At 41.5% G+C, this 19,362-nt stretch overlaps 6 protein-coding genes across 17 annotated transcripts in view; 3 read left to right on the forward strand and 3 right to left on the reverse strand.

Moving 5' to 3' along the window:
• Positions 1-2: 2 nt before the first annotated feature.
• LOC115628294 (nuclear RNA export factor 2) lies at positions 3-5,023 on the reverse strand. Its single transcript, XM_030524340.1, has 8 exons — positions 4,971-5,023; positions 4,682-4,914; positions 4,166-4,618; positions 3,504-3,644; positions 3,288-3,434; positions 3,130-3,231; positions 1,936-3,075; positions 3-757 (listed from the first exon to the last, which is right to left on the reverse strand). Exons 1-8 carry the CDS (start codon positions 4,990-4,992, stop codon positions 446-448), a joined length of 2,550 nt encoding a protein of 849 aa, XP_030380200.1. The 5' UTR covers positions 4,993-5,023; the 3' UTR covers positions 3-445.
• Positions 5,024-5,747: 724 nt separating this feature from the next.
• Positions 5,748-6,618, reverse strand: LOC115628341 (survival motor neuron protein). The gene has a single exon (XM_030524404.1). The coding sequence runs from the start codon at positions 6,537-6,539 to the stop codon at positions 5,850-5,852; it is 690 nt and encodes a 229-aa protein (XP_030380264.1). The 5' UTR covers positions 6,540-6,618; the 3' UTR covers positions 5,748-5,849.
• An 88-nt stretch (positions 6,619-6,706) lies between these two features.
• LOC115628305 (26S proteasome non-ATPase regulatory subunit 8) lies at positions 6,707-7,666 on the forward strand. The gene has a single exon (XM_030524352.1). It carries the CDS (start codon positions 6,776-6,778, stop codon positions 7,568-7,570), a length of 795 nt encoding a protein of 264 aa, XP_030380212.1. The 5' UTR covers positions 6,707-6,775; the 3' UTR covers positions 7,571-7,666.
• A 367-nt stretch (positions 7,667-8,033) lies between these two features.
• LOC115628238 (cytochrome b-c1 complex subunit 2, mitochondrial) lies at positions 8,034-9,908 on the forward strand. Its single transcript, XM_030524251.1, has 5 exons — positions 8,034-8,193; positions 8,357-8,496; positions 8,550-8,853; positions 8,917-9,675; positions 9,732-9,908. Exons 1-5 carry the CDS (start codon positions 8,149-8,151, stop codon positions 9,816-9,818), a joined length of 1,335 nt encoding a protein of 444 aa, XP_030380111.1. The 5' UTR covers positions 8,034-8,148; the 3' UTR covers positions 9,819-9,908.
• Positions 9,896-10,833, reverse strand: LOC115628239 (syntaxin-8). Its single transcript, XM_030524252.1, has 2 exons — positions 10,280-10,833; positions 9,896-10,222 (listed from the first exon to the last, which is right to left on the reverse strand). The coding sequence occupies exons 1-2, from the start codon at positions 10,788-10,790 to the stop codon at positions 10,062-10,064; spliced, it is 672 nt and encodes a 223-aa protein (XP_030380112.1). The 5' UTR covers positions 10,791-10,833; the 3' UTR covers positions 9,896-10,061.
• Positions 10,834-11,526: 693 nt separating this feature from the next.
• Positions 11,527-19,362, forward strand: part of LOC115628233 (protein boule) — a 39,854-nt gene continuing 32,018 nt past the window's right edge. For 3 of the 12 annotated variants that reach the window (XM_030524241.1, XM_030524244.1, XM_030524243.1), the window contains exon 1: positions 11,527-11,802. The gene's annotated coding sequence lies outside the window, so the exon portion shown is untranslated. Of the gene's footprint in view, positions 11,803-17,806; positions 17,961-19,362 lie in introns of those variants that run through there. The other 9 variants (XM_030524235.1, XM_030524238.1, XM_030524239.1 and 6 more) reach the window with 7 other exon arrangements.

Here is a 19,362-nt window from a genome sequence, read left to right on the forward strand (position 1 = left end):
AATAGAAACACTCAGACGTATAAAGACAAATCAGACATTAATTGTAATCTAATATACATATATTTGACAGTTTAACCCCGAAATAACATTATCTTTTAAAATTCGCCTTGATATACTCTCATTGAAAAAGGAAAATCTTGCAAAATTTCCATGAAAATATTGTGCCAGACCTATTAAATGTTCGTTTTAAAGATAACTCTAAAGGCCTCTCACGTTGTATGTATTATATATGTATGTATATTATCAACTTAGTAGTTAAGGCACTTGACAAGCTCACTAGCGTTGTAGAGCTTATTCCGCGAAAGATTCCCGATACGTTAAGAGTTTGGTATGAATTGTGAACATCTAACTGATATCAACTGCTATTAACTTGAATCGCCGTATGTGTGCCTGCGTCATTAAACAGCTGCGAATGTATTTTGTATTGTGTCAGGATTGACGTCAACTATAGGAAGGAGTTATCTGACAGCTCGTTGCTGGCCTCCATTTTTAGAAAATTTTTGAGAGCTTCTTCGAAATTCCAATTCGCATCTTCCAGACAACGGGTGCACCACACCTGCAATAGGCCTGTGATTTCCTGAAACAGTAACAGCTTGTGTTCCTTCACATCGACGGATTCTTCCTCATCCTTCACATCCATTCCATTATTAAAGTAAGCATCCAGCTTAAAAGACGTTTTAGTTTGCTTTGTCGAGGCTTTCATAATGTTTAAGCGCTCATTTGTGATTTTATAGCGTCTGGCTCTGCCGCATATGCCCTGTAAGATAATGTTTTAAAATTATATTAAAATGCAAGATAAGAGAAAGTGCTACAGTCGACCTAGCCCGACAGTGAAATATCCTGTTCCCAAACAAACTTCTATATGCAACCATAGCAGAAGCAAAGAGATGAAAATTTGGGGGCGTATTACTAGAGTGAAATTATTTCGCTGAGAACTCTTGGAAGGGATGAAATAAAAATAAAAACAAAACTCGTGTTGCCTGGGGATATGAAGAGTCTACATACCAAGTATGACCAATCTGGACTGAGCCATTTCCGAAATCCAGGAATTCATTCAAGGAAATAGATGAACGGACGAATAGACGGACATAGCTCTGTCGTCATGCTGATTAGGAATGTATATACTTTTACACAAACTAAATTTACACTTTTTACCCTTCATTTACAGGGTATAATAATATTAAAAACAAAAAACGAATGCTAGACTTGAGCAGGCTCTTAAATACCCTGTACCCACTTCCAAAAATAGGAAAACATTTTTATTTTTAAAATTTTAAAAATAAATGTAAGAAAATTTTAATTAACTAAATAACTATTATTCAGTACATACGTATGTACATAAGTGGAAACATATGTGTGAAGTACAGAATTAAGTTAACAAACAGCAACAACAACGAAAACAGCTGCGGCAAAGATTACATTTATGGCTATAACATTCTTTATAATTGACCTATCATAACGAAACGGATACGTAACCACAAACTTGGTGCAATTACTAAATTTGAGTTCGAAATTCAAAGAATTACGGGAGTTATGAAAAATCGCTTAAAATCGGACTTAGCAGAATCTGGATACCAAGGTTATTCTGGCTCTTATACTTTCCGAGATCCCTGCGTTCATACGGACGGACAGACGGACATGGCTATATTAACTCGGCTTGCCGCCCTGATCAAGAATATATATACTATATATACCACGCTTCCTTCTATGTGTTCCATACATTCGCCCAAACTAGTATCCCTTTACCCCATTATATTTTATTTAAGCAACATTTTCGTTCCTATGCCTTTCGGTTTCCATTTAACTTAATCATAGCTCACTACCTGTGATACGTAGACTTTTTTAATACCGGCACCAAATATTGAAGATAATTTGACACAAATGTAGTGAATCAATCAATAAATTTAAAAATGGAAAAACATGCAATGGACTTACTTGGCCCTCAGCATCCACCTTCAGTATGAATTGCCGACTGAAAGCCAGGATTAGAGGCTCCCCTTGCAGTACATTTGCCTTTTCTGGCTCAGCGTCACGTAGCACGCCTGTCACATATATTACAGCCGACTTTGAATCGTAGTGCATTACATCCGTTTGCAAGGACGAAAAGTCGTGTTTAACATTAGGAAGTTTCATATATATGTGCAAAATGTTCGCCCAGCCAAAATGGATGGCAGACCCAGGCTGCATTTTTTCACAGCGAGCGTACGCAGTGAATTTGTTAATAGCTGCTTTATGCGTACTCGACGTGTCCCTATTTGCTGTACAAGTGCAGGTCATGGTGAAGATGGTATGATCCGTATAGAATTTCTCTAGATTATACCTATCATCCAGGTTTTCAAATTCCCGAAGGAATGTATTAAGAAAGAGCAGGCCCACCAATTCATATGCAGCGGTATTGACCAGGAAATTTTTTTGAGGGGCCAGGCCAGGTTTGCTGCCTAGATCGACGCCATCCAATTTGGTTAAATGAGGAAAATGTTCCTTCACGGCTGCGATGTACTCACAAGGAAGGCGGTATGCGTTACAAAGCCGATTTCCATGTAAACGCAAAGACTTGAGATGCAACACTCTCAGCGACTTAATATCGGTTAGATCGGATATCCAATTATGTCCCAGATCCAGAGCCTGCAGGCTAATTAATAACGACAGAGGGCGTGCACTTAAAAGGCTGACAATCTTGTTGTTGCACATACGTATTTCGGAACAATTACTGATAAACTTGCGAGACGCAATTGTCAAAATATTATGCGTAATTTTAGGGGAGCTCATGTGAACGACGACATTTTTTAAGGTATCATCCTGTTGGAATTGCTCTAAATCGAGCACTCTGTTCATGGCATTGTAGCGCTTTTGAAGTGCTTCTTCTATGGTCGAGTTGACATCCAGGTGTCTCTTTTTGAATGTGCACACATTCATCAGAAGATAAAACGAAATGGAGCGATCATAAATGATCTGCGGCATATCATCCGTATCCACCAGATTCGGTATTTTCAGCTCCAAACTGCAGTTATTCACCAAATTGTGTATTTGATCGAAACAGTTACGCACAAGAAAGCGATGTTCCTGTTGCTGGTACTGCAAGGCGAAGAGTGTTTTAGTTGGATTTCGGCGCACATCCTTCATACTTACTATATAGTAGCAGGGATAGAACTCGCTGAGCGTTTGGTCTACAGAAATGAACAGGTAATCAAATATCACATCTTTGCTGAACTCTCTCTTTGGATCGGGAATCTAAAAAGCAAATATATTATGAGCAAGCTGTGAGCAAAGCGTCATTGCCTTATCACCATAAATGCATGCCAATCAGGGCTGTCTTTAAATAGCTGGAGAGCGGGCATATTTGTTTTGTCGATGCGCTCCCCATTGGTTTGTACATTTATTTCGTGGATAAATGGGTTATAGTTCTTATACATTTTGTCAATCGGGTCGCCGTCCTGCAAGAAAATTCAAGTAATGCCTGATATCTGTTCTGTAGTATGAGCATGTAAGCAGAATTTACTTACCACCAACTTGAAATTATACATCAAAGGTTTCAAGCAGTCGGGACTTTTGCCAATCTCTTTCATTATCGGGTTATTTTCCAGCTTCAACTCGTTAGCCTTGATGTTTGCCAAGTCCTCGCACAATTGCTTTACAGACCTTATCTGAGAGATACACATAAGTAACAACAGTTTTTAGATTTGTTAGTAATTTACAACGCCAACCAAATACAAGTATTTATAAAACGAATCATCAACTCGAGCCAATTTAGTTTCTTGAGTTTGGCGACCCAATCAAAGGAACCGAAGAGAGCATGATAGTGGACTTTAAACACAACGCAGGATGCCATTCAACACATCGGCACATACACAGTACAATAAGGATGCTATGGCTCTGTGCTATTGATGCCAATGAAATAAAATAAACTTGTATTGCCTAGGGACTACGAACGTGTATATATCAAGTTCGGTTGACGTCCATTTAGCTGTTTCCGAAATCCAGGCGTTCGTACAGACGGACGGACAGACGCACGAGCATGTCTAGATCGATTCGTCTCGTCATACTGATTAAGAATATATTCTTTATGCGGTAGGAAATGTTTCCTTCAGCCTGTACATACTTTGCACAAACCTAATACAACCTTCTAATCGTACGAGTGTAGGATATAAAAACTGCAAAGGCTTACCCGATTATTACTAAGATCGAGCAGAGCGTACTCCACTCTTCCAAAGATTTGCAACGGCTTCAGGCTACGAATTCCATTGCTCGCCAATATAAGGCCATTCACAGCACAAAAACGATCGTTCTGATTGATTGCATTGCACAGATGCGTGAAAGTGGCTGCGTTGGAGAGACGAACGACCACATCCCTAAAATAGTGCTTGGAGGAAAAGTCCCTGAGATTGAGGATGTTGCTGATGCCACCATGTTGCTCTAAGCTGTCCATAAGACGGTTCACCACTTGCGAAATAAGCGTTTGCGGGCTGATCTGGTTCTGCTCAAAGGCGGCCACGTTGAATTGCACGGTAATTGGCACAGTAGCGCCACTTGGACCCCTCAGCTTTAGGCCTTGGGCAAAGAGTTTGTCCAACGCTGGCCTGCAGGCACGTGCCAGGAATGTATCAAATTTTGTGCCTGCCTTGAAATGGAAGAACATGGCTTAAGAAGCTATTAACGGAAAATTGCGCATTGGTTCGCTTACCTGGTAAGCCACGGGATAGAACTCCTCGCCGTCAACGGCGGCAAACAGGATATTCAGTATCGTCTCCGTGGAATCCTTCAAGTAGTTCAGCAGGCCATTGTGGTTTATCCTAAACTCGTGCCAATTACAGCTAATGCCACTTTGGTCATAGTTTTTGCATTGCGAATATATTTTTGGATCGTTATACTCCAAATTAATGGGTGCCACACGGCCGTCAAAGTAAATTATACGTCCTACAATAAAAGAATCTAATAATTATTTGTTTACCGACAATTTTACTTTAACATACTTTTACTCATTTTCACTTTCATTCACTTCGTGAACAATGCTGGAAAATGTAAAACAAAATGTACGCGCTAAAAAAGTGCTGTACATACATACATATGTATGTATGTACGTACGTGTATGTATGTACAAAGGAATTGCTGTGATCAGCTGCGCATATATGTATGTATCAACATATTACATGCATACATATAGATAGAGATGGGCATTTGCCGTTTATCTTTAACTTCTACATACATATGTATGTACATATGTATGTAAATCACGGCCCATCACGGAATTTATGGATTTAAAAATATTACTATACAGATGACTATTACTATCGAATCATTAACACAAATATGTTTATGGTAGAACTGTCATTAAAACTGTCAAAATCGACATTTAGCTAACATTTTTAATTGCCCTGTAACTTCGTGAAGAGTTCTTCAGAAATACATATATCATAAATAAAATAAAATCCTTCATTGACCAAAATTTCATATGGAAGCAGTCCGTTTCAAAACACAATCACGACCGAACATTATTTTCAGTATGCTGAAAAACTAATAATAATAATAAATAAATTCATAAATGGTTCCAATTATTAGGCATTGTTATTTGGTAGACAGGATAAATAGGGCATTTTTTTCAATTTGGTTTTTAATCGTGTTATTATCGTGTTTTCTTGTGCACGAAGTCGAAATATGAAACACGAACACGCATTTGCATATATTACAACAATGGGCCACAAACACATACACCTCTAATGTACACTACAAATGTACATCAAACACATCCGTTCTTCCAGGCTTATAGCAATTTTATTTATCTATACATTAATATACATATGTAGAGGTACGTACTTAAATGCCTAGGCAACAAAGTCTTTTCGAGATTAAAATTAATTATTCTTGGAACATTTCTTCTGCTTGCTATTGCCTTGCATTTTGCCTTGATAAAGTCCTGTATAGTAGCCAGACATGTACCACGACATAAGCATAGCGGCTAAATCCTGCCCCGCCTCGCCATCCATGCCATTGTTAGGATTGAACATCGGTGGCAGTGGCGGCGGTGGCGGCATACGCAGTGCAGCTGCGCTACGACCAGCAGCAAAGGCATCGGTTTCGGGCTTGCCTTTGCCCGATTTCCTGGCAGCCTTGGCACGCTGCTGCTGTGGTTCTTCCTCGTCCTTCTCAGCTTCTTCCTGTTTGGCATAGATAACCTGCTCACGGCGCGCCTTCTTGCCCCAGGACGGTAAGAGCTCGGCCAAAGGCACTTCCTGCTCATTCTCATAGCCCACATAGCGTAGCACACAGGAAGCTGTCTCTGCATTGATGGAAATCACTGTGCCCTCATAGTCCAGCCCATCCGTATATGTGGCACGTGCAAAGTCACCCACCTTGAACTCGACCACTTCAGGTGTGGTAGGTCCTGTAGCGGTATCGGCCAGTTCCTTGTTCACTTCGGCACGACGATTTGTGGAATCGGCAATACGGCGAGCCAAGTCCTCGCGTGCCAGTTTCACGGAGTCATCATATGCCTTAATAAGGAGGTTGTCGTCCCAGGCGTAATTGTTTTCCTCATCAGACATTGCGGTAGCCGTTGTTGCAATTGGTTGTTTAATTTTCGAAAACGCAAAAATCGTCAGTCGGCGTCAACTTGCGTACTAGCGTTGCCATACACTGTTTGCTTGTCAGCCGACGGCGTAGTTTGGACAGAATGGTCGGCCTGTGACTTGTTAATAGCAGATAAAGAAGAAGATCAAAAGTAAAAATCATTCTCGGTCACAAAGTTTTCGTTTACATAGTTTCTTATTCCAAATAAAAAATGGCTTCAGTGGAGGCGCTGTACAAGGAGCTCACCGTCGAGTGGTCAAAACGTCCACCAAACACCAATAAGTGCGGCCAGTTGTTGGATCAACTAAAGGTGGCCCTGGTAAAGTTGGCGTTTCTGCCTACAGACGGCAATGATGCCCAAAACTCGAAAAAACAATTGTTGCTGGCGCGGAACGTGCTGGAAATAGCTGTGGAGTACAGCGTTATAAGTAAAGATCTGCTCGCCTTCGAGCGCTACATGTCGCAGCTGAAGTGCTATTACTATGACTATGCCAAGATTATTGGCGAGTCGGAGAACAAATACAAGTTACTGGGCCTTAATCTGCTATACTTGCTGTCTGGTAATCGTGTGTCTGACTTCCACACTGAACTGGAGCTGCTGTCAGTGGATATTATACAGCATAACCAGTATATACGACCGATTCTAGCACTCGAGCAGTACATCATGGAGGGCCGGTACAATAAAATTTTCCAGGCGAAGTCGTCGATGCCAGCCGACGTATACAATTATTTCATGGACCGGCTTGTGCAGACAGTTCGCGACGAGATTGGGGCCTGCATAGAGATGTCCTACGAGAAAATCTCAGCCACGGAGGCCGCTAAACGCTTGAACCTGCGCGTACCCAACGAAATCAAGGCGTTCGGTGAGTCCCGCAACTGGAAATTAGTGGATGATGGTAATTACAGCTTCACGGATAGAAGCATAAAGCCCAAAGAGCTACTACCTTCCGTGGAGCTAGCCGAGCAGGTGCTTAGCTACGCACGCGATTTGGAAATGATAGTTTAAGACTCTACGCAGCCAATGTCATCGGCAATATACATATTAAAGTATAATAAATATAAATGAAATAAATCGTTTTTATAAGTTTTATGTCAGCATTAATTGCATTTTGTTGAAGTAAAAGAGATTCCTACAAGAAATTTACAATCTATGTACATACATATAGGTGTTATATTTGTAATAGACTTGATCAAAAAGTTCTGTTCATACCAAGTTCAGTGTGGCTACATATCCAAAAACCATATCATTTCAAATAATAATTAATATTTTATCACCCTTTCTGTGTGAGATTGCATTTGACAATGCACTTACTATCTAGATTAGTGAGACATACCATTAATTTTTTCTATTTCAAATTGACTGACAAAAGATGCATTTCGATTTATTATTATGGTGAATTGAAAGACCAAGGCTGCCAGACTGATTAAACTTATAATTTTAGTATTCATGTCAGTTTTCAGTGTGCCCGTGCAATTGTTAGCGACCGAACGAGCAGAGCAGCGGAGTAGATAAATTTTCGCTCGCCTGCGAATATTTGTAGTGAATTTGAGCAAGAAACGCTAATAAGTTAAAAAGTAAATACAATGGCCTGCAACGCAAGCAAGACTCCACTCTTGCGCGCTATCGCTGTAAGTTGACTGGGTTCCTAAACTACCTTATCCAAGTGCAACTTAACCCCAAAGCCTGAAAAGCAGAAAAGTCTTTAGTGGGGACTCGTGTTACGTAAAACTTGAATTGTTAAATTTTAAGCAAATGTGTTGGGAAATCAATTTAATTATTGTTTTTCTTTAGAAACGCGGATATGCCGCTAATGTGTGCCCCCGCCCAGTTGGCGACACCTCGGCCATCAATGTGAACGTGCTCGAGAACAAATTGGTGGTGGCGACAGCTGATGCCACAGTCCCCGTATCGCGCGTCTCCATTGTATTGCGGTAAGCATAGATGCAGCGTTACGGCAGAACTCGCCACTAATCTTCTCGTGCAGCGCTGGTTCCCGCAACGAGTCCTACGACACCCAGGGTGCTTCTCATCTGTTGCGCCTTGCCGGGACCTTAAGCACGCAAAACTCCACGGCTTTTGCCATTGCCCGTCATATTCAGCAGGTGGGCGGCACCTTGACCACCTGGGGTGATCGCGAGCTTGTCGGCTATACCGTCGAGACCACATCTGACAATGTTGAGACCGGTCTGCGATACCTGCAGGATCTTGTGCGTCCCGCTTTCAAGCCCTGGGAGTTGACAGACAATGCCAAGACGCTGTTAAATCAGCTGAATGCCGTCACCACAGAGGTGTGCACAAGTGACAATCTTAAATGTTGGCAACAATAACCCTTACTTGAAATATATTTGCAGCAACGTGCCATTGAGCTGGCACACAAGGCTGCCTTCCGCACCGGTCTGGGCAACTCCATCTACATCCCAAGGTTCCAATTGGGCAGGCTTTCCACAGAATCCCTGTTGCACTATGTTGCCAGCACTTTTAATGCCGGCAATGCTGCTGTCGTCGGTGTGGGTATTGACAACAACACTTTGTCCGGTTTTGCTCAGACCCTGGACTTCCCCGGCAAGGGAGGTAGCGGTAAGAGCGGTGCACCCAACTACTATGGTGGGGATGCACGCAAGGACACTGCCGGTAACCGTGCCACTGTTGCCGTCGTTGGCCAGGGTGGCGCTGCTTTGAACCACAAAGAGGCTTTGACTTTTGCCATTCTGCAGCAGGCTGTGGGCGCTGGAGCGTCCACCGCGCACGGTAAGCCAGGCGGCATATTTGGGGAAGCTGTGTCTTGTGCCGGTGACGCACCAGTGTCCTTAAAGGCTATCAATGCCAGCTACGCGGACGCCGGTTTATTTGGGTTCGTTGCTTCTGCCGGCGCCAGTGATATTGGCAAGGCTGTGGACTTCCTGGTGCGCGCCCTCAAATCGGGCTCTGTCTCCGAGAAGGATGTGTCACGTGGCAAGGCTCTGCTGAAGGCACGCATTATTGGCAAGTACGCTTCGGATGGTGGTCTGATCAAGGAGATCGGCCGCCAAGCTGCCCTCAGCCGAACTGTGCTCGATGCGGACACCATTGTCGCTGCCATCGATGGTATTACGCAACAACAAGTGCAAGAAGTAAGTCCATAAATTTTCAGTTGTTAGTTTCCAGTTGATAACCGTTTCCTTTGCAGGCTGCCAAGAAGGTTGCAGGCTCGAAGCTTTCCGTGGGCGCCATAGGTAACCTGGCGAATGTGCCCTACGCTTCGGACTTGGCTTAAGTAAATAAAACGATAAACTGTAAATGTAAATTAAATCGCGTGCGTCTTAACTAACGAAATAAACTTGTTGGAAAACATACAATACCATAATACTATTTATTGGTCGTTTAAAAATATGTAATTGTGTATAATTTTGATTTGATCTGGGCCAGAAAAACATCTTTGGAAAATGCACACATATATTTATATGGAATACAGTGCTTACGTATTTAACAAAACACTCGAACGCTCTCCGGGTTTCATTTAAATTAACACTACCACGAGTATGGCCAAAAACAATGCGATTATTACAATCCAATAGCCACAAGTGCCGTCTCTTCGATTCACCTGAGACAAGGATCGCGTCTCCACCTGCACGCGTGTGTCCACACGATCCATTGAATTGGCTAGATTGTCCAAAATGGCTGCAGAACAGATCCAGTGTGGCAGTCATTATAATATATATACAAAGCTATACTCACTATTCTGATCCTCAACCTCGTTGCCAAGTCGTGTGGCTATCTCGCGTTGTCGCGATATGGTAGCCGACAAGACTTCCAGGCTGTTATCCTGTTGCTTCATCATTTCCGCCTGCCGCTGTTTTAGCGTCTTTACATCAGTCGGTATATCCGCGCTGGAGGATGGTCCTTCATTATCCCAAAACGAGCCAGCTGCATTGGAAGTACCTTTAAACTTTTCGACAGCTTCTTGCAACTGTGAGGAAAGCTTGGCTAATACCCTGCGTCGTCGTTCCAATTCATCTGGTGTGCTCGTCTCCCACGTGATAGCATTGTCCTGCACCACTTGCAAGTGCGCCACATCCTTGCGCAATTGATCCAGGCCCGAGTGTATGCTGAGAGAGAGCTGCTTGTAGGCTGGCAGGGTGGGCTCGCGGATTTGCTGGCGATTATGGAGCTGAGTCCGCACTTGGTGCAGCATTCGTTCACAGCCCTCATATTCAATCTCAAATGAATCATGATCTACCAACGCCATTTATTACGGGTATCTGTTTAAATGAAAACAACAAAAAATCTACGCCTCAAGACGAAGACAAACAGCAACAAAGAGCAACAGCTGTGCAACGGCAAGTGCTGGTAAATACTCAATAATACAACAGCTGTGGTGTATAAGAGCAAGTATAAGTATAGGTAACAGAAGTAGTGCATATACGCAGTTCGCACTAATCACTTGCACACATATGTTTATACTTATAATCTCATTCTTATAACATACTCTATCGATGTCGACCGATATGATGCGATATCAATTTCGATTTCGATTTCACTTCGCGTAACAACGTCTCTTTGCCGCCGTAAAGACGTCGCGTGTGTGTGCAGTAATAATAAATATAAAAATTTTTGTAATTCTTATATGAAAATTTTCGTAGAATATCAACGACTCGCGATTTAGAGCGTGCGCACACAACAAATTTTATTTATTTGGTTCGTTCGGCAAGCGAAACTAGGTGCAATTGTTACGTCACACGCTCTAAGAAAATTTCGTTGCGGAAAAGCGTATGATTTTCAAGTAGCTGCAGCAGCAACAACAACGACGACGGCATTTCCTTTTTATAGCATCGCATTGTATAGTGTACGTGTGAGCGAAATTCGCCTACTTTGTGTGTAAAATTGCTTAAAACGAAAATAAAAATAATACACAAGAGCAGTTGGCGTTTTATTTTGTTGTCAGTAACGGGGATTTTTGAAAGGCTTGTATTCATTTATAATTGTGATTCGTAGGAAGTAAGATCTCTAGTGCAGAAATATTTATTATAAAATATAGTAATAGTATAATTTCTAAATCGGAACACAACAATAATATACAACCAACCAATCCACCACATAAAACTAAGTACGCAAAACGCAAACATTTTAGAAAATATATTCAAAAATATATTTAAAAGACGCGCGTGTGTGTGAGTTCAAATATAACTAACAGAAGAAGAACATCAGCCCTTCAAGAGCTGCAACAATAACAACGACATCGTAGACGCAACGGCTAAAGGGTAAGCGGAAACCCGACTCATATATTTTACATTTTTGTAGCAATTGGAATGAAAAATAGAATTGTCAGTTTGGGAGAAAAATGGAAAAAGGCAGTAAGTGGCGAAAATTCTTTGCCTGCAACCCGTTTGTATACATGTGTGCGTGTGCTAGTGTATGAGTGTATGTATGTATGTATGTAAACATGCAACGGAAAACGTGTATTCGTAAGAAAAACCAGAAAATCGAAACCGGGAATTGGGTCACTGTGTCAAACGCGCGCGCGACTCTCGCACGTTGCCAGAGCTTTAGTTAGCTTGTCAGCTTGGCTCTAACTTTGGCTCTGACTCTGGCTTTGCTCCCGCTCACACACACACATTTACACATACATATGTATATACAAATACAGGTGCAGCAGACATTGAGGCTGAAAAACGTGTATGGCGGCTGGTTGGCTATTTTCTAGTTGGCGGCTATTTGATAGCAGCTTTTTTGTTCCGTTTATCTGTTCGCCAGATTCTAGTCGTTGGCACTTGACACTCTAGCCTGTTTCGCCGCCGGAATCGCCAGAATGCTGCTTACAGCATCCGAATTAGCTGCCTACGTTACCATGCGTGTTTATATGTTTACGTGTGTGCTGCTGTCTAATTGCCACTCGCGGGGAGTTTTTCTTTTAGTTCGTGCTTGCTTGCGCTCTCTCCCTCTCTTTTTCTCGCTCGCTTGATTTTCGGCCACTCGCTCCATTTGATCTTGCTGTCGGCTCTGCTGTTTTGGCGACGACAGCGCTGCCGGCTGCAAGACGACGCTCTTACCTTGAGCTCGCCTCCAAGCGGGTCTGCTGCACTTGTCGGCACAGATCTTGTGCCTCTCTCACACGCCTATACTACAAGTATGCCTACAGTGCCGGTCAGTTGATTAGATATTTTCAAATTATTTAAGATGGATCAAATGTGATTATTAGCGTTGATCGCTAGAGTTAAAATTTTGGCACAAATGTTTTGTAGATCGTCTTTGTCCTCTGCAAAAATTATGATTATGAAGAGGGAATCCAGAAAAATTTAGTAGTTGATGTACTGTGTGGGCCAATATCATGTCTCTATGCTAGCTTTTAGAGGATACATTATAAATACTGTAAATATTAAGTGGTTAACGATTGAAAGACGATTACTTACCAAGTTTGGTGTCCCGTGCTCATAGGGGTTAAAAGCCCTCAATGTTTATGGCAATATTAATTCGTCTCGTTATGCTCGTTATGATTACATGGTTTACAATTATAAGCTTTCATTTATCGAGTACAGTATAGTAAATTAGGGAATTTTGCGTTTCGGGCGCTAGCTACCTATTAAAAAATACCAAAATAAAAATATGGCATGCAGTTAGTTTTCGATCTACTCTTGTCTTATATCAATAAAAAATAATTGCTCTGTTTTTAATTTTATGAGCGGCATTGTAAGCATGTCTGCCTCTCAGTGCGTGCTGTCTGTTTTCTTATTTGATTTTAAACTTCTAAAATGGAGCCAACACCTTTCGAAATAACCGTCTAACCAGACGAGCAGCCGGTCAACCAACAAACTAACCGCTAGCCGCTTTTGATGTTTGCTAATAAAATTATTACGACTCGGCCAAGCGGCGACGACGACTATAGAGACGACTAATGTTAATGCGTTTTAAGGTCACTTCTTTGGCGTTTGCTTCTGAGCAGCTGAGCGACTGACCCAATAAAACTCTTTCACATAATAAATGCTGGCGTTCGCTTACATTTTCTCGGTCCATTTAACACGACATAGCCGCTAGCTCTGTGGTGTAGTGCCTTCCCCACCCCCGTACATTTTCCCTCCGGGCGGGCCGCTTTGGCGATTTCCACGCGATTTATGATTTATTTCAAAATTATTTATTATACAATCAAGCGAAACGTAAAAATAAACAAACAACGGCACACCATGTAAATAAATGAAGAGCAGCGCCAGAAGCAGAGGAAGCAGAGAGTGTTTGAGGAGCACATGGGAATGCCAGAGAGCCATGTCGGCGCCATTTTGTTGTCAGCTGTGCTCGAACAGGATAACAAAATAATCACAATAAAAACAACTCCAAAACGGAAGATGCTCACACTTCAGGCGTCGCTTTCTGTGTATATTATAGGTTGCTGGTTTACTAGTTAACTGGGGCTGTCGCTTCCTGTTGGCCACCCACCCACACACCCCACCACATACACATACACACACACACACACACACACAAACACAAACACAAGCACGCGTGTCTGTTGGGCTCTGACACTGACAGTGAGCATGGCTAGTTGTCGTCGCCGACGTCGTCGCCGGCGTCGTCGGCTGAATAAGAGCAATAAATTATGAATGTGAAGAGAGTAGTCACAAGAGCAGAGAAACAGCAGCCGCTGCTTCTGTCGTCGTCGTAGTTGTTGGGGGTTGTTGTCGTCGTCTATGATTTTTGCACTTAAGAGCAGCAACAAAAAGTGGCTTTGATTTTGTTGTACTGCTGCTGCTGCTGCTGCTGCTGCTGCTGCTGCTGTTACTGATATTGTTGTTGTTGGTGGGTACTGTAGTGGGTATTTTTGTTGGAGGCGCCCCCATTTGCATATGCCAGTCAGGCGGCAGGCAGGCAGGCCACAGCTAGCTGCTGCTCTCCCAATTTGTAGTCGAGCTGTTGCCATGTTGTTGTTGTCGTTGCTATACGTACATAGTTGCCCACCTACATCCAATAGGATACTTTTGCCGAATCGGGTTCGGGCGTGCGTGTGTGTGTGCGCGTGTATATGAGCATGAGCACGGAAAAAGTGCTAACCTATATAATTTTTTTACATTTTGCTTCTAATATGGCACACAATTCGCTTCCCCCATCCCACCCCAACAATAATAACAACAACAGCATCGTCATCATCATTGACGATGGCAATGGCGGCAACGCTTTGTCAGGCGCTCGCCCCGCTGGCAGTTGAAGGTTCTTTTTTATAATTTAAAAACTTTTTTTAGACGAGACGTGCACACGATGGATGTGTTGAGTATTCTGACTTGCCGAAAGCTGTGGCATCAACGCAACGGAGGAGGAGCTTTTGTTGTTGTTGTTATTAGTGCCATTGCTGCTGCTTTGAATTTAATGTTAAGTATACGCATCAGTGAACTCAATTTAATTATCATGATTGTTTTCCTCGCTGTTTTCTGTCCGTATATGTGTGTATGTGTGTGTCTGCTCAAATTTAAATTGTTCAAACTTCACAAACACTCTTAAACACACACACACAGACACACACGTCCGTTAGTTTTGTGTTTTTGAGTTGCCATTCATTGTCAGCCACTTGCGTTCTCTAGCTAGAGATTTTCATCGAACGCTTTTCACTTATGTAATGCGAGCGTAATAAAAACAAAAATAAAAGCTTTACAAAACCCAAATCAAGTTGATAAAGAAAAAACAAAATACAACAAAAAGCATTTGGCCATAATTACGCTGGTGCCCTTCATCCATTTTTATCAGCAGTTAATTTATGCGCCCATGTCAACAACACAGGCATATACATACATACATACCTACATTTGAATGTACGTATTTAACACTGTTTGAAGTGCAACGTACCGAAAAGGGAAACTAAAATACGGCGGAACGGCCAGTGTTTTCATTTTTTACATGATAAGTACATATACGAATTTACATATACATAGTATAGAACCTATGTGTGGACTTATGTGCATACATATAGTACATAGGTAGCAGCAAAAGCCAAAAGACAATTAAGTTGCCATGGCTCATTGCACAATGAGCAAAGAATCAAACCAAGAACAAAAATAAAAACAACAACAGCAAACATGCCCAATACATCCAGCACACATAACTGTGTTTGCTCGACCAGGCATATCGCACGGGACGGCAGCGGTTGCGTTTCGGCGTCAACGGTAGCGTCAACGCAGCACAGCGCATTGGCAACCCTAATCGCTGCCGTCTATGCGCCTGTCTCTGTGGGTGTGGGTGTGTGTGTGTGTGTGTGTGTGGGAGAGTCGTAGTCAGCATCGTTGTTGTTACTGCCGCTGCTGCTTAATAAATAGGCCAAATATGTAATATCGCTAAAATGTGTTTATTGTAATCTTTTTCACACATACATACATACATGCTTGCACACGCACACACACAAATGCATACGGTATCTGTGGGAGCCCTCGTCGCAGCGCAGCGCAGCGCTACTCTCTGCTAACGTGTTCTTACAAAGAGAGCGCGCAGTCGGTGATAAAAAGAGAACGAGTGTACGAGTAGAAACGAACGATGCCGACGTCGGCATCTGTCGCTATTAGCGTTAGCGTCGCTGCTGTTGGCCCCTTTGTGGGGGCCAGTCAGTGGAGCATTTGGTTGAGTCGTTGTTCTACCGTTGTCGTGATTGCAACACTTCTGCCACATACACCATAATAGCAACAACAACGAAATTAAAGCGCAAGAGTCGCGCGTCGGTCGTTCGTTCGTTAGTTAGTTGGTTCGTTTGCCTGAAAATTTTCACGTTTTTTGTTAAATTCTACGCTAGACGTTCACGTCTCCACAGCAGCAGCAACAGCAACAACCACAAACATTTCAATGTGATGCCCAATTCTGTGATTGTGTGTGCGTGTGTTGTGTGCTAGTTTTACGTTTATTTTTCAGCTGGTGCACCAGCAGCAACAGCGAGAACAAGAACAGCAGGCAAAACACAGTTACCACATAATCGAGCCGATTCGAGTCGAGCTGAGTCGCAACCAGTCGCGCATTTAAAAATATAAACTATGCCCGCTTTTCGCCAAAAAAGACATAAAAAATAAAAATACACACAGACAACTTTTTAAAGTGTTGGCCCGGCCAAATGGCAGCCAAAAGTCAACGACAGAAGACAACAAAAACAACAAAAAGAAAATACGAGTATATAGTGAGGACAGGCGACAACGAGCACAGGCGAGAACCAAATCGGCATAATAAAAATAAAAATTCTGTGTTTATGTGGCATGTATGTATGTATGTACATATATACATAAGTGTGAGTGTGTATGAACGTACTTGATTTTGGGCCGCCAGTAGTGCAGTTGTTGTTGCTAATGTTGTGCCAGACAGTGGCTGTTGGCGTGTTGTTTTATTTCAGTGCCCTGGCGATTTTCGCAGAAAAACATTTACAGCACTCAACTCGAGAATAAAAAAATAACAGGCCACTCACACACACGAACACACACGAACACACACAAACACACATAAAATACACACACACACACTTGGGCGCACATTTTATGCGTGACACACAAATTTGTTGTCGGATTGTTGTTGCTGCTGCTACTGATATTGTAACGGGCAGGACTGAAACAATTTTTGTGTATACCAAGCGCCACCCCCGCACCCTGCAAATCGACGGCTCGGTGTGGCACTCGGCGTCGTCGTAATCGTCGTTATCGTCTCGTCGTCCCTTGTGTGGTCGTAAACGTAGCCTTTCGCATACGCGGCGTATACGTAACGCGCCATAAACAAAATTCCTCATACACACAAAACGTACTCACAAATTCATACAAACACAGACAGCCTGTCAAAATTCGTTTATTGAAATTTTCATCTTAGCCTTTTTTGTTCTCTGACTGCTTTTTGTCTGTCGTCATGTGCTGTCGAGGATTCCTTTGATGAGTTGATAAAAGCGACCCATTGATCTTGCCTCAAAAGACCGCAGATGATGCACAAACGCACGCACACACACACACACACACACACACACACTGACATAATCACACTCGCACTCACGTGCCCATCTAGTTAACCGACAAAAAAAAACAACGCAGCTCTGGTTGATTTGAAAATAATTTTTTGGCTCGTTTTTGGCCATTTAAGCAGATGGTGTGCGCGTGAATTAAAAAAGTGATAAAAGGAAAAAATATTTTGTATGCAAAATAAATATTAAAACGCACGCGTTTCATTTTAAAAGGTGCTAATATTTTAAGCAGTTGAGTGGCAATAATAATTTGTTTAAATAAAGCATTACAATAACAATATCTGAAAAAAATTATTGAGCATAACCAATTGTTAAGTTTGAATAAAAAGAAATAGAATAATAAATCAATAAATACAAATTTTTAAAACCAAACCCAAAGCAAATAACGTATGGAAAGTTTTCTTGGTGCATAGAAATAAAAGAAAATCGTACAAGTTAAAGCTCTTTACAACAAATAATAATAAGGTAAAACAAAAACACTCCAACGAAACAAGATAAATCTTCATATAAGTATTTTTAGTTGCATTCGCTGATGAAATGCAAATCAAATTCGTATCGCCTATAAAAAAGCATCTCGTGAAAAATGTGTTACTAACCCACGCAGAATGCTATATGGGAGAAGAAAATTTGTCAGCGAAAATGTCACCCTGACGCCTTGAAGCAATTTCTACTTTTAAAGGGTGTTTATTAGCTATGAATTCTATCTGCCTTTTGCGCATTATGCAAAATCAAATAAAAATGGAAGGCAATCAAATAAATGTCAAGGCTAACGTGTGTAGAATTCTGAGTTTTTTGCAGCTCTGTACTTCTTCAAAAGATTCTTCAGATAGCCCTTTGAAGCCAAAAGCGACGAGAAATTTCTTCTGCAAGTCTTTGCTTGAATTTAAGCCTTAGGAGGCCAGTATAAGCTTTTTCTAATGTTTTATTCCTAAACCAAAAAAGAAAAATTTCCTTTTAGGTTTTACAAAACTTTAAATCTACTTGAGCTATTGCGTCAGGGGCCTTCGGCTGAAACAAGACTTCCTCTTAATACATACTATATACACACTTGTATATATATGCACATGCTCACTAAGGTGAAGGTAATCGATATAGGTATTTATCTTAATAATTAGTTTAAGTACTTATATATATAGTATATACGAGTATATTGCTACTTTAATGTTATAAAATATTATGGAATTCTTCTTTATCATGAATAATATTGATTATAGATTTTAATAAAGAAGTTTTAAGAGTTAATAGAACTGCTTTTTAAAAATGTAGACTAAGGCATTTACTTAAATTGTTTAGAATGGATTTAAAACTAGTACATATCAAAATTGTTGGCACAATATTTTTGACCATGAGGTTAGTTTCAGCCTCTTCAAAAAATGTATACTTACTCTAGAAAGTATGTAACAGGAAGAATAAGGCGTAGCCATTATGTAACAGGAAGAATAGGGCGTGGCTATCCCTTGTTAAAGGTGCAATCAGTATCAATTTGACGAAAGAGGCAGAACATTTATCATTTAGCAATGTCGGTTGCCTTCTTTTAATCGAAAGTATAACTATTAGTGCTTCATTTGGAAAAAGCAACAAAGCAGAACATAAAAAAATCAGTCGTTCATGCTTTTATTTGAGAATATAACGATTTGAGATTTGACAGAAGTGTCAAACGTATAATACAAATGCTTGGATGGCACTGAAGTTATGGCATACTCGTAAATGTTAGTTTTTTAAAAACTCTTTTAAACACTCTTCTTTAGTTGCTCATCACCACAGTTATGCAATATACAAATCGAACTAAGTATATCCAAGTAATAGGGTATGCCCTTCCAGTAGCGCAGTCAAGCGAGATAATGAAAAAAATCCTACGTTTGCTCTC

Source organism: Scaptodrosophila lebanonensis, unplaced genomic scaffold (assembly GCF_003285725.1).
Source record: "Scaptodrosophila lebanonensis strain 11010-0011.00,11010-0021.00 unplaced genomic scaffold, SlebRS2 tig00000113-arrow-arrow-pilon, whole genome shotgun sequence".
NCBI lineage: Eukaryota > Metazoa > Arthropoda > Insecta > Diptera > Drosophilidae > Scaptodrosophila > Scaptodrosophila lebanonensis.